This window comes from Schistocerca americana, chromosome 3 (genome assembly GCF_021461395.2).
Source record: "Schistocerca americana isolate TAMUIC-IGC-003095 chromosome 3, iqSchAmer2.1, whole genome shotgun sequence".
In the NCBI taxonomy this organism is placed as follows: domain Eukaryota; kingdom Metazoa; phylum Arthropoda; class Insecta; order Orthoptera; family Acrididae; genus Schistocerca; species Schistocerca americana.
This window is the reverse complement of record NC_060121.1, coordinates 326880940-326897946: the sequence shown is the minus strand read 5'-3', so window position 1 is coordinate 326897946 and position 17007 is coordinate 326880940. Positions and strand designations below refer to the sequence as shown.

Here is a 17007-nt window from a genome sequence, read left to right as displayed (position 1 = left end):
AAGGTTAGTAAAAACTTCTTGTGGTAGGGCGTCCCATTCCAAGTTCAGTGCGGTTGACAACTGCTGGGTAGTCATAAGTGCATGTGGGCGTGGCTATTTGGCTTACTGGAGACACTGTATTCTCGCACAACCGCATCACTGAGGCTTTCGTGGCCAACTCCCCATCTTCAAACGGTCCTTCCTGTCTCAGCGGCTTTTAGGACACTAGTTAGTTGCTCGATGTCTGATCGTTTTGAGCAGGTGAATAGTGTTCCTCAAAGCAGTGTTTTAAGTGTTACCCTCTTTGCCATTTGAACCATTTTTCCGTGGAGGCTTGTCAATAACTGTTGGAATCGCTGGAACTCGCCTAGTCACTATGTGTGGTGGAAGAGGGACACTCATTACACAAAACTTTCTGCAACCATAGCATCATTTTGATGTCACGCCCAATATCGACAGTCGAAGGACTGCTGTCGACTTTTGTTAACGTTTGCTCTCACAAGACATTACGCCGCTTATCGGAGATTTACGAAATCACGCCGTTCTAATTACGATTATTGTAATTATTTTTATAAATTAAACGTCACATAACGATTTATCGATGGTTAATTCTTTCGTATAAGTGTACTCTCTCAGGAGTGAGTTGTTGTCAATATTATAGACATGGTTCAAATGGCTCTGAGCACTATGGGACTTAACATCTGAGGTCATCAGTCCCCTAGACTTAGAACTACTTAACCTAACTAATCTAAGGATGTCACACACATCCATGCCCGAGGCAGGATTCGAGCCTGCGACCGTAGCAGCAGCGCACTTCCGGACTGAAGCACCTAGAACCGCTCGGTCACAACGGCCGGCCAATATTAACAAATTATGCTTGAAACTCGCTTGTATTATAATTCGCGGCATGCTGTTTCAAGGTGACGCTGCATTAAAAATTCATCACAAACCTGTCACAATTGTCATTAAATGTCAGCTTATAATGCATCAACGATTTAAGCCTTCGAGAGATGGTATGATATCCAGCAGACTAATATCAGATAACGAAGTGCTAGCGTAATTGGTTTGCGGATTCGAAGAATGAAGCATCCTGCTACACGCAACTTTTTTTCATCTTAGCGTTGGTAACACATTCTGTAACTTTCTTAGGATTGTAATACTATAGTGCGCGTCATTTATGACGGCGGCCGAGTTTAGGTTCGTTCTGTGCATCTGACTTCACAAAACACAGTCAGCCAATGAACAGAGAATGACGTTGCTAGAGCTCGACTGCAGTGCAGAGCACGGACGAGTGTCTTCAGTTTTAGAAACGTTCAGTCATAAATAAAGTAATAGAACAAAAGCAATGTCTTGATAGCACACTTTCTTTTATAGAAAGTTTGGAAAATGCATTCTTTATACCAGTTGCTTCATATTCTATTAATTAATTAAACCAAACAAGCAATAAGCCTCCTAATTCAGGCGATAGCAAGGAACGGTGTTTGTATCAATCCAAATAAAGCCAAATGCGCCCGGTGTAAATAAAACTTTTGTTACAGTCGCTAAAGATGGAATATTTCTCAGTATTACATACGCCACCTATCTGGTACTTAAATTAAATGAGATATTGCTATACAGTAAATTTTATGTGAAATTTAGGCATCTTGTCCACATTTCATTCTCAACATTGTGGCAAGTAAAATCGACCACACGGAAAGTATACGCTATGGACTTTTACCTCTAAAAACTCTTCAAAATTTCGTGCAGTGGTTTACTACATTTAATGCTGCACAATAACTGCGTTGAACATAAAAAAAAAATGGTTCAAATGGCTCTGAGCACTATGGGACTTAACATCTGTGGTCATCAGTCCCCTAGAACTTAGAACTACTTAAACCTAAATAACCTAAGGACATCACACACATCCATGCCCGAGGCAGGATTCGAACCTGCGACCGTAGAGGTCACGCGGTTCCAGACTGAAGCGCCTAGAACCGCACGGCCACACCGACCGGCCGTCGAACATCGAAACAAAATTAAGTTATTTATGGGGGGAAGGTATCAGTCAAGCAGATGTGTAAAAATCAAATTTTTGGGCCAAATAGTTTTTGTGAAATCGAATGATAAGTGTGTCAAAGCGGTCGGAACACCATGTGTCTGCACAGGCGAGCAGTGCAGTGATGAACTCGGCGCACAGCGCGGAATGCGGGGAGCACGTCTCTGTAGCAGCGAAAGGGTTAATGCGGCCGTGGTGGCTTTACTTCATGAAATGCGCGCTCCCCCCTAAACTAAGTTTGTAGACTATACTACACTATGGCGCTGCTTCTCTTGGCGCGTGCGTCGTGTGCAACTGGCAACGCAGCAACCTCCCGCGTCTGGGTGGGCATGAACGAGCCGCCAAGATAAAAGAATTGAACTATAGTGTGTTCTGCAATATTCGATGTTATTCACATTTCCGTCTGATTAAAGAGCGAATGGTGAAATAAATATTTGGCAATTTCCGAATGTGTGGTTAGGCGGGAGCCTATGACGACAGCTTACATTGCTGTGAGTGAAAGGAGAAGCAATGACATTCATATCCTTACAAAGTCGATAACAGCTCCTGCGATTATTGAGATTGCGGGTGACAAAGTGAAGTCACGTTTGCAGAAAGTCTTGTGAAATGAATGTTACCCTTGCTGAGAATAGCGGCTACTGTTGGTAGTAGCGGGTGGTAGTCGTGATAATGTCACTCGACAGTGTAAGACAATAGCTGCTCTGAGTGCACAGAACTGGTTTCCTCTAACATAAAAACGTTCAGAGAGTGTACTGTACCGAGGGTGAGCATCAGCTGGTAAAAGACGCCTAGCGCGCCGCGTATCTGCTTCTCGGCGATCTCGCCCGTGTAGACGGGCGCGGCGGTGCAGTAGCCGGCCCCGCAGAAGCCGGTGATGAAGCGGCCGGCCAGCAGCAGCGGGATGCTGCGGAAGAAGGCGAGCAGCAGCCAGCCCAGCACGAACGGCGGCACCAGCGCCAGCATCACCGCCTTGCGCCCGAACCGGTCCAGCGTCAGCGCCATCAGCATCATCGACACCAGCGACCCCAGCGGCGGAATGCCCGCCACCCACGACAGCTCTTCGTCCGTGTACATGGCTTCCGCCTTCAGCATCTCGAGCGCGGGGGCTGACCATCCCAGCACCATGCCGAACGCAGCACCGCCCAAGGTCGCTAGTGCAAAGAGATAGAAAATACAACACTCTCCTGAATACTTTATACTTTAGCCAAACTCAGTAAAATCTGGCATATATGTGTACATACATTATCTGATCAAAAGTACCCAGACACCTACTAGCAGACATTATTATGGGGAGTGCCCACTCTTCGCCTTTTTTCGGGGCCTGAACTCTGCTGGGGACACTTTCAACGAGGTGTCTGAATATCTGTGAGGAAAGGCATCCCACTCCTCCTCAAAAGTCGAAACTAGAGAAGATATTGATGGTGGACACCGGGGTCTGGAGCGGAGTTGATGTTCTAACTCATCCCAATGGTGTTTCATTGGTATCAGATCAGGACTAGGCACGTCGGCCCACTCAGGAAACTTATTGACCACAAACAACTGCCTCACGCATGCTGCTTAACAATGTAGTGCTTTGTCAGCAGATACAGACAGGCGTCATCTACGAACTGTTCGTCTTGTATGCAGTATACAATGTTGCAAAGTATGTTCATATCCTTCCACATTTAGCGTTTTCTTAAGTGCAATAAGGCAACCACATCCCAACTACAAATTACACCCCATACCCTAATACCACCTTCTCTGTATGTCATTGTTGGCACCACATATGATGGCAGGTAATTTTCTCCAGGCATTCGCCCTACCATCGGATTGTCAAAGGGCATATCATGATTCATGATTCCAAAACAGTCTTTCCAGTCGTCCACTGCCAAGTGACGGTGTTTTTCACACGACCTTAGGCGTCGCTTAGGGCTGACTCAGAAATGTCTACCTGATGAGGACTTGCTCAGCCACTACACCCCATCCTTTTAACCAGATACGCACACTCATTGTGCTAGTGTGCGGCTAGTATTTTGGAACTTACAGATGACTCCTTCCGATGATTCCACGTGACGTTTTTTACGAGCACTTTTCACAATTCCCGACGGTCCCTGTTCGTCAGTACAGCTGTCACCATGAGTGACATAAAAGTAGATATCTTAGGTGTTGCGAAACAACTCAAATCACTCAAGAAAGGCAAGTCTTCCGATCCAGATGGTATACCATACCTTTCAGAGTATGCAGACACAATAGCGCCTTTCTTAGCAATCATATACAATCGCTCACTTAACAAAAGGTCTGTTCCTAAAGACTGGAAAGTAGCAACGGTCACACCAATATTCAAGAAAGGAAATAGGAGTAACCCATTGAATTACGGACCTACTCGAACATTATGAATCACCCTGAAGCAAATGACTTAATGATACATAACCAACACGGACTCAGAAAATATCGTTCTTGTGCAACACAGTTATTTATTCCCATGAAGTAATGAGTGCTGTCGACAAGGGATCTCAGATCGATTCCATATTCTAGATTTCCGGAAGGCTTTTGATACCGTTCCTCGCGAGCGACTGTTAATCAAATTACGTCCATATGGAATATCGTCTCAGTTGTGTGACTGGATTCGTGATTTCCTCTCAGAGAGGTCACAGTTCGTAGTGATAGACGGTAAATCATCGAGTAGAACAAAAGTGATATCTGGCGTTCCGCAAGGTAGAGTCATAGGCCCTCTGCTGTTCCTGATTTATATAAATGATCTAGGTGATAATCTGAGCAGCCCCCTTAGATATTTTGCAGATGATGCTGTAATTTACCGTCTAGTAAAATCATCAGATGATCAATTCCAATTACAAAATGATCTAGAGAGAATTTCTGTATAGTGCGGCCGGCTGCGGTGGCCGAGCGGTTCTAGGCGCTTCAGTTCGGAACCGCGCGACCGCTACGGTCGCAGGTTCGAATCCTGCTTCGGCCATGGATGTGTGTGATGTCCTTAGGTTTAAATAGTTCTAAGTTCTAGGGGACTGATGACCTGAGAAGTTAAGTCACATAGTGCTCAGAGCCATTTGAACCATTTTTTCGTATAGTGCGAAAAGTGGCAAATAGCACTAAACAAAGAAAAGTGCGAGGTCATCCACATGGGTACTAAAAGAAATCCGATAAATTTTGGGTATACGATAAATCTCACAAATCTAAGGGCTGTCAATTCAACTAAAAACCTAGGAATTACAATTACGAGAAACTTAAATTGGAAAGGTCACATAGATAACATTGTGGGGAAGGCGAAACAAAAACTGCGCTTTCTTGGCAGAACACTTAGAAGATGCGACAAACCCACTCAAAAGACAGCCTACATTACACTTGTCCGTCCTCTGCTGGAATATTGCTGCGCGGTGTCGGATCTTTACCTGGTAGGATTGACGGTGGACATCGAAAAAGTGCAAAGAAGGGCAGCTCGTTTCGTGTTATCGCGCAGTAGGGGTTAGAGTGTCACTGATGTGATATGTGAGTTGGGGTGGCAGTCACTGAAACAAAGGCGGTTTTCTTTGCCGCGAGATCTATTTACGAAATTTCAATCACCAACTTTCTCTTCCGATTGCGAAAATATTTTGTTGACACCCACCTACGTAGGGAGGAATGATCATCATAACAAAATAAGAGAAATCAGAGCTCTAACGGAGAGATTTAGGTGTTCCTTTTTCCCACGCGCCATTCGAGAGTGGAATGGAAGAGTAGTAGTATGAAAATGGTTCGATGAACCCTCTGTCAGACACTTAAGTGTGAATTGCAGAGTAACCATGTAGATGTAGATGTAGAATCTGCCTGTTTTGCTTTTACTATGATTGTTTCTTCGCGTTTTCACTTCATAATCACATGCCAAAATTCGACTAGGGAAGCTTTGTTCATGGTGTGGGTTCCTGTAGTCATGTCCTAGTTCATGAACCACGGGCAACGTATGAGTGACCAAGTAAGTGGTCCCGACAGTCGGGATACCAGTTACTTTGGAATAAGGCTGGGCATCTCGGACTTATTCTGAGTCGTGGTCACCTTTGTGCTCGTACGGCAAAGACTACCAAATCCACCGGTTAGTCCCTCAGCCGTTAGGGGTAAAACCCAATGGGACTCGGGGCAAGTAAGGCTAGCAACCTGCTTCCCTGGTACTTTAAATATGATGCTGACAACAATCAGAGCAAAATGCCTCGGACCTTTGGAGGTGACGGAGTCCCACCTCTGACAAACCAGGGACTCCTAAGATACGACTTGGCAAACAAATGGAAATGAGATGGGGAGCTATTAATATCAATGGGGGCTACTCTGGGAAGAAGGTAGAACTGGCAGAGACTGCAAGTAAGATGGGGCTGGACGTTTTAGCTGTTAGTGACATTCGGATAATGGGTGAGAAAGAAGAGGAAGTGGGAGAATACAAGGTCTACCTGTCCGGAGTCAAAGCAGGAATAGCACAATGGGGTGTAGGGCTTTACATCAGAAAAGAAATGGAACCCAGCGTGTTGCAATAAGGTATGTAAACGAACGACTGATGTGGATAGATTTGACAGTGTCTAGCAAGAAAATTAGGATTGTGTCAGTACATTCGCATTGTGAAGGGACAGATCAAGATAAGATGGATAGTTTTTATGAGGCACTCAGTGATGTAGTTGTTAGAGTAAAGGACAAGGACAGTGTTCTGCTCATGGGTGATTTTAACGCCAGGATTGGAAATCGAACAGAAGGGTATGAAAAGGTTATGGGTAAATTTGGAGAGGATATGGAGGCCAACAGGAACGGGAAACAACTCTTGGATTTCTGTGCCAGTATGGGCTTAGTAATCACAAACTCCTTTTTTAAACATAAGAACATTCACCGGTATACTTGGGAAGGCAGGGGAACCAGATCTGTCATTGACTATATAATAACAGATCAGGAATTCAGGAAGGCTGTGAGGGACACACGTGTATTCAGGGGATTCTTTGATGACACTGATCATTATTTAATCTGCAGTGAAATTGGGATAGTGAGGCCAAAAGTGCAGGAGGTCAGGTCCATATGTAGGAGGATAAGAGTGGAGAAACTTCAGGATAAGGAAATCAGGCACAAGTACATAACAGCGATCTCAGAAAGGTACCAGTTAGTTGAATGTAGTCAATTACAGTCATTGGAAAAGGAATGGACAAGGTACAGGGACACAGTACTAGAAGTGGCTAAAGAATGTCTTGGAACAGTAGTGTGTAAAAGTAGGATGAAGCAAACAGCTTGGTGGAATGATACAGTCAAGGCAGCCTGTAAAAGGAAAAAGAAGGCGCATCAAAAATGGCCACATACCAGAACCCAGGTAGACAGAGAAAGTTATGTTGAAGAAAGAAACAAAGCCAAACAGATAATTGCAGCATCCAAGAAGAAATCGTGGGAAGACTTTGGAAACAGGTTGGAGACCTCGGGTCAAGCTGCTGGAAAACCATTCTGGAGTGTAATTAGCAGTCTTCGAAAGGGAGGTAAGAAGGAAATGACAAATATTTTGGACAGGTCAGGAAAACTGCTGGTGAATCCTGTGGATGCCTTGGGCAGATGGAGGGAATATTTTGAAGAGTTGCTCAATGTAGGTGAAAATGCGATCAGTAATGTTTCAGATTTCGAGGTAGAATGGGATAGGAATGATGATGGAAATAGGATCACATTTGAGGAAGTGGAAAAAATGGTCAGTAGATTGCAGTGCAATAAAGCGGCTGGGGTGGATGAAATTAAGTCGGAACTCATCAAATACAGTGGAATCTCAGGTCTTAAACGGCTACACAGGATAATTGAAATGGCCTGGGAGTGGGGACACGTTCCATCAGACTGGACAAAAGCAGTAATCACACCAATCTTTAAACGTGGAAACAGAAAAGATTGTAACAACTACAGAGGTATCTCTTTAATCAGCGTTGTGGGTAAAATCTTCTCAGGTATTGTTGAAAGGAAAGTGCGAGTATTAGTTGAGGACCAATTGGATGAAAATCAGTGTAGGTTTAGGCCTCTTAGAGGTTGTCAGGACCAGATCTTTAGCTTACGGCAAATAATGGAGAAGTGTTATGAGTGGAACAGGGAATTGTATCTATGCTTTATAGATCTAGAAAAGGCATATGACCGGGTTCCTAGGAGGAAGTTATTGTCTGTTCTACAAGATTATGGAATAGGAGGCAAACTTTTGCAAGCAATTAAAGGTCTTTACATGGATAGTCAGGCAGTAGTTAGGGTTGACGGTAAATTGAGTTCATGGTTCAGAGTAGTTTCAGAGGTAAGACAAGGCTGCAACCTGTCTCCACTGTTGTTCATATTATTTATGGATCATATGTTGAAAACAATAGACTGGCTGGGTGAGATAAAGATATGTGAACACAAAATAAGCAGTCTTGCATACGCGGATGACTTAGTTGTGATGGCAGATTCGATTGAAAGTTTGCAAAGTAATATTTCAGAGCTAGATCAGAAATGTAAGGACTATGGTATGAAGATTAGCATCTCCAAAACAGAACAGGTGGACGGTTTCAAGTACTTAGGATGCATATTCTCACAGGATGGCAACATAGTGAAAGAACTGGAAGCGAGGTGTAGCAAAGCTAATCCAGTGAGCGCTCAGCTACGATCTACTCTCTTCTGCAAGAAGGAAGGCAGTACCAAGACTAAGTTATCTGTGCACCGTTCAATCTTTCGACCAACTTTGTTGTATGGGAGCGAAAGCTGGGTGGATTCAGGTTACCTTATCAACAAGGTTGAGGTTACGGATATGAAAGTAGCTAGGATGATTGCAGGTACTAGTAGATGGGAACAATGGCAGGAGGGTGTCCACAATGAGGAAATCAAAGAAAAGCTGGGAATGAACTCTATAGATGTAGCAGTCAGGGCGAACAGGCTTAGATGGTGGGGTCATGTTACACGCATGGGAGAAGCAAGGTTACCCAAGAGACTCATGGATTCAGCAGTAGAGGGTAGGAGGAGTCGGGGCAGACCGAGGAGAAGGTACCTGGATTCGGTTAAGAATGATTTTGAAGTAATAGGTTTAACAACAGAAGAGGCACCAATGTTAGCACTGAATAGGGGATCATGGAGGAACTGTATAAGGGGGCTATGCTCCAGACTGAACGCTGAAAGGCATAATCAGTCTTAAATGATGATGATGATGATGATGAAGCTTTAGAGAAGTTGAAATGTCCCTGATGCATTTGTAACCATCCGAACGGGACGAAAAGTGGTAGATGTGATGTATATGTATAGACAAACAAATGATTACGGTTTCAGAAAGTTTGGATGATTTATTCACGAAAAAAGGGCTTCACAAATTGAGCAAGTCAATAACGCTTTGGTTCACGTCTGTCCCTTTTGCAAGCTGTTAACTCGGCATGACACTGATTGATAGAGTTGTTGGATGTCCTCCTGAGGGATATCGTGCCAAATTCTGTCCGACTGTTGCGTTAGACTGTCAAACTTCCGAACTGGTTGGAGGAATCCTCGCCTTGTGCGGTTGGGCATTATCTTGCTGAATGGTAAGTCCGGGATGGCTTGCCATGGAGGGCAAATAATGGGGCGTAAGATATCATCGACGTATCGATGTGCTGTCAGAGTTACGCAGATGACAGCCAAAGGGGTCCTGCTGTGAAAATAAATGGCATCCCAGACCATCACTCCTGGTTGTCGGGTCGTATGATAGGCGATAGTCAGGTCGGCATCCCTCCACTGTCTGGGGTGTCTCCAGACTTCGACATGAATCTCATTGACTGGCGTAGAACTGTTTCCGTTAGGTCAGTGCGGCGAAATCTGGCGTTAATGTGTCAGCAGACGACCCACGTGAACTGCTTTACTATCAGCACGATATTGCCTGCAGCGTCTGCCCCTGGGCTCGTGACCACATTGGCTGGACCCTAGTGGCCTGGAAAACCGTGGCCCTGTCAGATAAGCCCCAATTTCAGTTGTTGGGTTGGGTCTGGTTGTTTGGGGGAAGAAACCAAACAGCGAGGTCATCGGTCTCATCGTTTTAGGGAAGGACGGGGAAGGAAGTCGGCCATGCGCTTTCAAAAGAACCAGCCTGGCATTTGCCTGGAGCGATTTAGGGAAATCACGGAAACCTAAATCAAGATGGCCGGGCACGGGATTGAACCGTCGTCCTCCTGAATGCGAGTCCAGTGTGCTTCAGTTGTAAGAATGTGGCACAGACTCCACGAACCCATGGAACCGAGTTGTCAACAAGGCACTGTGAAAGCTGATGGTGGTTCCATAATGGTGTGGATGTGTTTACATAGTATGGACTGGGTCCTCTGGTCCAACAGAACCGACCATTGTCTGGATGTGGTTATGTTAGGTTACTTGGAGACCATTTAAAGCTATTCATGGGTTTCACGTTCCAAAACAAGGACGAAATTTTTGAAAATGACAGTGCGGCGTATCACCGGGACACAACTGTTCACGATTGATTTGAAGAACATTCTGGATAATTCGAGCGAATGATCTGGCCACCCAGATCGCCCAACTCGAATACCTTCGTACATTTATGGGACATAATCGAGAGGTCAGTTTGTGCACAAAATCCTACACCGGCAACACTTTCGCAGTTATGGACGGCTATAGAGGCATCATGGCATAATATTTTTGCAGGAGACATTCAACAACTTGAGTCCATGTCACGTCGAGCTTGCTGCACTCTCCCGGGTCCGATACGATATTGGGAAGTATCCTATAATTTTCGCCACTTCAGAGTATGTTAGTGTCACGAGGCATAAAGACCACTGAAAGGAACTTTAATGTGAAGGTCAGATACCTAACGCCATTTCACAATACATCAATGGAAAACTGTATGAAATGCGATGGAAGTTTAAGATAACAGAGCTTGGTATTTTAATACCATATAAAGGTTTAATATTCTGCAGCTTTACAATACTGTCTGTGCAAAGGATTATTGGTCAAAAACCTGAACATTTGGTGCAGCAGACGTTTGTAGAACCTGCTCTACTAATAGTGATACAATGGTTTACAGCGCTGTTAATCTGTTATGATTTGATCAAATTCCAAACATCTTATATCGTAGAAGTCCTATTCGAAGGCCTTTACCATTGCTACATAAAAAATAATTTAAGCCCATTAAAAAAAGCTCGTCAAAATTATGCAGCTATAAGCTTTAAACATTTCTCTGGTACGTCAGTAAATTCGCCACATCAACTGCTGTAACTGAGTAAAATGGTATCTTAAAATAAAATGACTGACAAAAAAAGTGAGGCGCTCAGAAATAGAGGAGGGAACGAAATGAAACTCCACGTTTTGAGAGGGTACGTGATGTTGCTCCAGTGATTACAAATCGAGTCAAGTTTCCAAAGAATATGGTGGTACGAACCCACTTATCATTATGACGTTGCACCCTCTCTAACCCGGATGCATGCACTGATTCGATTGGGAAGGGTGTCACAACGCCATTGTACTCTGTCCTGATGCAAGCTAGCCTACAACTACTACAATTGCTCCAGTGTAATAGCAACGGGGCGGAGGTGCCGTCCTAGCCGATCTCATGAAGGTTCCGTACGGGACAGATATGGGGTTCTTGCTGATGATGGGAGTACCTCAGCATCACGAAGGCCGTTCACAGAGAAAAGTGCCATATATGGACAAGCATTGTCCCGTTGAGAAATGGCACCATGATATTGTCACGTGAGACATAACGCATGTGGACGCAAAATATCCATGACATACTGTTGTGCCACGAGAGTGTCCTCAATCACTATCAACCGTGGTCTGAAGTCATACCCGATGACTTCTCACACCACGACGCTAGGAGTAACACCGCTATGTCTTTCCAAAATATTGGAATAACAGCTTCGCTTTCCAGGTCGCTTTCATACTCGTTGACGATAGTCATCCAGGGCAGTGTAGATCGCTGTTCGTGGCTGAACATAATGCGACGTAATTCATCAGTACGACATCGCAGTCCCTGTGTTATTCAGAAGTACGAAGCAAAGTTCCTTCGAACATGCATGCATGTCTGAAGAAACAGGCACTGCGGAAACTACAGCAATTACGAAATGCATGAAATGTATTCACAATTGCGAATATGGACAACCATCAGCTATTTAATGGAATGAAAAAATGGAAAGATCTGCAAACCGGGACTCGAACCCGGGTTTACCTCTTATCGCGAGTGATCGCTCGGGTCCCGGTCCGGCACAATTTTTCAATCTCGTGGTTCCATTCCACAGTTGAAGGTTCCGCCGTAGTGCCTGTTCCTTCAGACATGCATGGTTGTCCCAAGGAACTTTGCATAATACTTCTGAATAACACAGGCACTGCAATATCATATTTACCCGCAGAAACCGGCCAAGCGAAGTATAATTAAAATGTCTCCCCTGTACGGTAATATACACAATGGATGTGCGAGTGCAGGTTGTAGAAACATGGTTGACGACATAAGGAAGTCCGGGTTTGACCGCGAGTCGTGCTCGGATAGCCGAATGGTGATAAACGGGAAATACGGTGTCGAGTTCCAGTTCGACACAAATTTTGACTGTCGTCATTCCATTATACAGCTGACGGTTGCCCATATGCGCAACTCCGAATATATTTCACGTAATTCATCAATAGGCCACGCTTCCAGGTCGTGGAACCACTAGAAATGCAGGCTTTTGAATTGCGTGGTTAATGGCAGCCCACGCATTGGACGGTAATTCTCTAATCTGCCTGCTGTTAGTTTGCAACTACTGGTATGGGATGACGCAGAATGTTGCAGAACAAGTAACTACATTACAACTTAACACTTAAGCTTGTTACTGTGCTCTGTGTGCCACACAACGAAACTACCAAAAAATGTAAGTAATACACTAAAAAAATGACTAGTTGTGCTCATCATATAATGTACACACTATAACATATTTATCTTCCTGGATATCTTTTTCGAAATATGACCTCACCGGCACTCATAGCAAAGGAAGCTACCCTCACTTCGTATTAATTACAATGTGAAAATAAGTGCACATGCTGGCGAAACGCTTCCTTCTCATAAAATATTATTAAAACGTGACTGTTGCGTATATATTATTTCATAAGACTCTTACAATACAAAAATGGCTCTAAGCACTGTGGGACTTAACATCCGAGGTCATCAGTCCCCTAGACATAGAACTACTTAAACCTAACTAACCTAAGGACATCACACACATCCATGCCCGAGGCAGGATTCGAAACTGGGACCGTAGCAGCAGCGTGGTTCCGGACTGAAGCGGCTAGAACCACTCGACCACAACGGCCGCCTCTTACAATACAGTCGCAGGATAAATTTAAGCTGTGCCACTCACCAAAGTTGATCATCAGACAGGTATTGTTTCCATGAATATCTGTAGTGAGGTTGTTGTCACTCTGAAAAGCACGGGTCTGATTTCCGTGCATAGCGACCCATTACATGGTTACGTACCAACGATCTAAGGACTGAGATCGAGGAGAAGCTTCATGATGAGCAACAACGTCTTGTAAAACGATTACGCCCAAAGCAAGAATGGAAATGTAGAAAGCACAGATTATAAACGATTCACTTTGGCCTCAACAATTTGTAAATCTCCCTCTTAGCCAGCAAGAAACGTAGATTACGTGGTATGCTCTCAGACGTTTATGCTCAGAAGATCCATACGTAGTCTCTAAAGTGAGGATTTCCAATTGTCATTAGCAACTGGGACTTCACAAAAGCTCAAATCATGAACCACTCGCTCTGCTGCCGACCATGAACCGAGGGCGATGTAATTCAAGCAGCTCCAAACACTCTCTGTCATCCACGATGTAATCTTCTATGCATTTAAATGCGTAATTTAAATTACTGTTTTACGTACTCTGTAATTTCTCCTCTGTATTTCTTTGTAATGGAAGGTGGGGTAAAGTGGCCAGGCCGGGAAAAGATTGCATTGCATATTTTTTGTGCAAAATAGTGTTGCTGCCTGCCGACATGTGGCCAAAGTAGTTATAATATGCACCATCATGGTTGTAAACATGTTTAATAAAGAAAGTTTGTTTCGCTATTTTTTAGTAAAAATGTTTTGATTTTCAGTCGCCTGATGTAAGATCAGTCATTTATATTATTCTTGTAACCTCATTTATAGGCAGGGTAAGCCTTTTTATAATATCAACGTTTAACTTACATCTTTTGGCTAACAAATGTAGTTCCCTGTTGTTTCTTTTATAGTTTCATGTGTGAACCACTAAAACCGAAATGGCGTTCGATCGGGAAAAGTGGCAACATTACTTGTCCATTTTTGTGTGTTTAACTCATAAAGAGTTACAAACAATCCTGTGGGAGGAACATCCGCAACTGAGCATTATATCAGAGGTTGAAAATATCCCTACAGTTATAACGTTTTATTATTTAACACACGGTCGGTTTCGGGGCCTTATACGCACATCTTCAGGTGTCGTAACTTCGTGGTGTGACCCCGAGCGCCGCGGTGGACGTGTGCAAGGCGCGGTGTGTTATCAACGAGCGCATTGCATACTGATGGGCGTATAACAGCCAGAAACCGGTCGTGTGTTATATAAAAAACGACCTTACAACTGTAGCGGTATTTTCAACATCTGTCATAAGAATTAGTTACTCCCGTATATTATGCATAATACTCCAGACTGACTTCTAAATCCCTTTATAAACAAAGCTGTCATCTGTTATTCATCCCTTTGTGACGATTTGGATGCAATTGATTACTGATTTTTAATACTATCTCTGTTCTCTTTGACCCAGTAAAAGATTCCGATTGAAAATGATCTGCCGCAACAGTAATATGGCATCAAGATGCATTGAAAATATGTCCGGAAATCAGAGCAACAAACATGGGATCCCACTGCGACGGAACATGCAACTGAATTGGCGAAGAATGGAAATGCCTTTTTCTGCAGCAGAAAAGCAATTTAATCTTCCACACAACATGCCGAAATGAAAGATATAGAGATGCAGTAGGAGGTAAAAGATTACGGGAAGCTTAATGAGTGTGTTCAATGAAGAACAAGAAAACCCTAATTATATTTTTAAATGGGAAAGCAATTTTCTGAATTTGCAGTGAATGATCAACGGAGACTAGCATTCCAGTTGTTGGAATGGAACAAAATACCACATCGTTTCTATCGTAATAATCTACACTGATGAGCCAAGATATTATGACCACATACTAAACAGCTTATTTGTCCTTCTTTGGAACGAAATACATCACTTATTCCGCGTATCAGGGATCTGACATTTCATTTGTAGGTTTGTGGAGGTATGTGGCATTAGATGCCTACACACAGGTCATGCGGTTCGCGTAAATAACGGGCCGCTGATTTGCGTATGGAGCATGGGGCCTGATAGCGACCCAGGTGGGTTCCACAGGATTTACATCAGGCGAATTCGAGCGCCGAGACATCAACGTGAGTTCTCTATAATGCTCCTCAACCCGCTGTAGCACGGTTCTGGCTCCAGAGCATGGACAATGATATTGCTGGAAGATGACATCGCCGACTTCAAGCATGAAGAGATGCATGTGGTTCGCAGCTTTCAGCGTGTCTTCGATTACTACCACAGATCCCATGAAAGCGCAGGAGAATGTCTCCCATAGCATAACACTGCTCCCATAAGCCTGCGTCCGTGGCGCGCTGTACGTTCCGAGCCGCCGTTCGCCTCCATGACGGCGTGTATGGAGAGACTATCGACCTAGAGCAGCAAAAACGTGATTCACTCAAAGAACCGACACGTTTCCATTGATCGACGGCCAAACCCCAGTGGTCCTGTGTCCACTGCAATAGTAATCGACTATGTTGTTGGGCCAACATGTGAACAAGTAGGTGTGGCGCTGCGGAGCTCCATGTTCAACAATATACTATGTGTGAACGGTGTACTCCGAAACACTTGTACGTGCACCAGCATTGTGCTCTTTTGGCAGAGATGCCACAGATCACCATCTATGCTACTTTATACAGGAGAAAAGCCTCCGAACCCCACTGTCTGTAACGAGCTATGGACATCCAATCACTTAGCGCCTAGTGGTAGTTTCACTTTCCTTCTACCTAGATGATCACGACAGTAGCACGTGAACATACGATCAGCTTCACCGTTTCCGAGATACTCGTTTACTGGTTCTACGTAATAATAATTTGCTCTGTGTCAAAGTCGCTTATCACAATGGATTTCCCCATTTGCACCCCATATATTCGCTAGGGCGAACCCCGTTCGAGTCTGCTCCGCTTACACACTTCTGTTACTACGTCACATGCCCGCAAAGTCACCAGGCGTCATCCAACGTTGCAATGGGCAGTGGTCATAATGTTTTGGCTTATTAGTGTAGATGGAAAAGTAGCTAGACCCTGACCACATTATCACCTTAGGTGGGAAAAAACCTACAGAAAATCGCATGTAGTTCCTAAATAGTATTTTCTTCTTCACTTAAAAATATTTGCCATAACACTTTATAATGTGTAGGTTCAAAATGTGCCATCAGTAAGCTCCTATCAGTAACCACAATTCGGTGAAATGTCAATTTTCCTTAGAGCGTCCACTTTACCCCACCTTCCCCTACTGATGCTTCTGATATGAATAAACAAATAAATTGAGGAGAAGTTTTCGGCAACACTAATAGTTGCTCTAAACGGACCTTTATCATTGTTACCAACAAGTAAATTTACTGGGAACCGCTCACAGCCAAGTCAGTCGAACAAGAGTTGCCCACGTCTCACTGCCCTATAGCCTGCCTCGATAGCTGAGTGGTGCTGGCACGGTAGCTCAGCGTGTTCGGGCAGCGGGATACCTACCTTCCGTAGCACAAAAAAAAAAAAAACGAGTGAATGGATGAATAATGAACAAGCGTCATGGGAAGTCCGCCCCGAACAAATGACCAATCATGAACAAAATGAGATTTAAAAAAAAAAAGTGATCAGCGCCACAGAATGCCATGCAAGGGGCCCGGGTTCGAGTCCCGACTGAGTTAGAGATTTTCTCCGCTCAGGGACTGGGTGTTGTGTTGTCTTCATCATCATGTCATCCCCATCGACACGTAAGC

At 44.1% G+C, this 17007-nt stretch overlaps 1 protein-coding gene across 1 annotated transcript in view; it reads right to left on the bottom strand.

The window, feature by feature from the left end:
- Positions 1–3139, bottom strand: part of LOC124606059 (facilitated trehalose transporter Tret1-like) — a 60952-nt gene extending 57813 nt beyond the window's left edge. Inside the window, exon 1 of the mRNA XM_047138021.1 lies at positions 2773–3139. Coding sequence (XP_046993977.1) covers positions 2773–3139 — 367 coding nt within the window. The remainder of the gene's footprint in view (positions 1–2772) is intronic.
- Positions 3140–17007: the final 13868 nt, after the last annotated feature.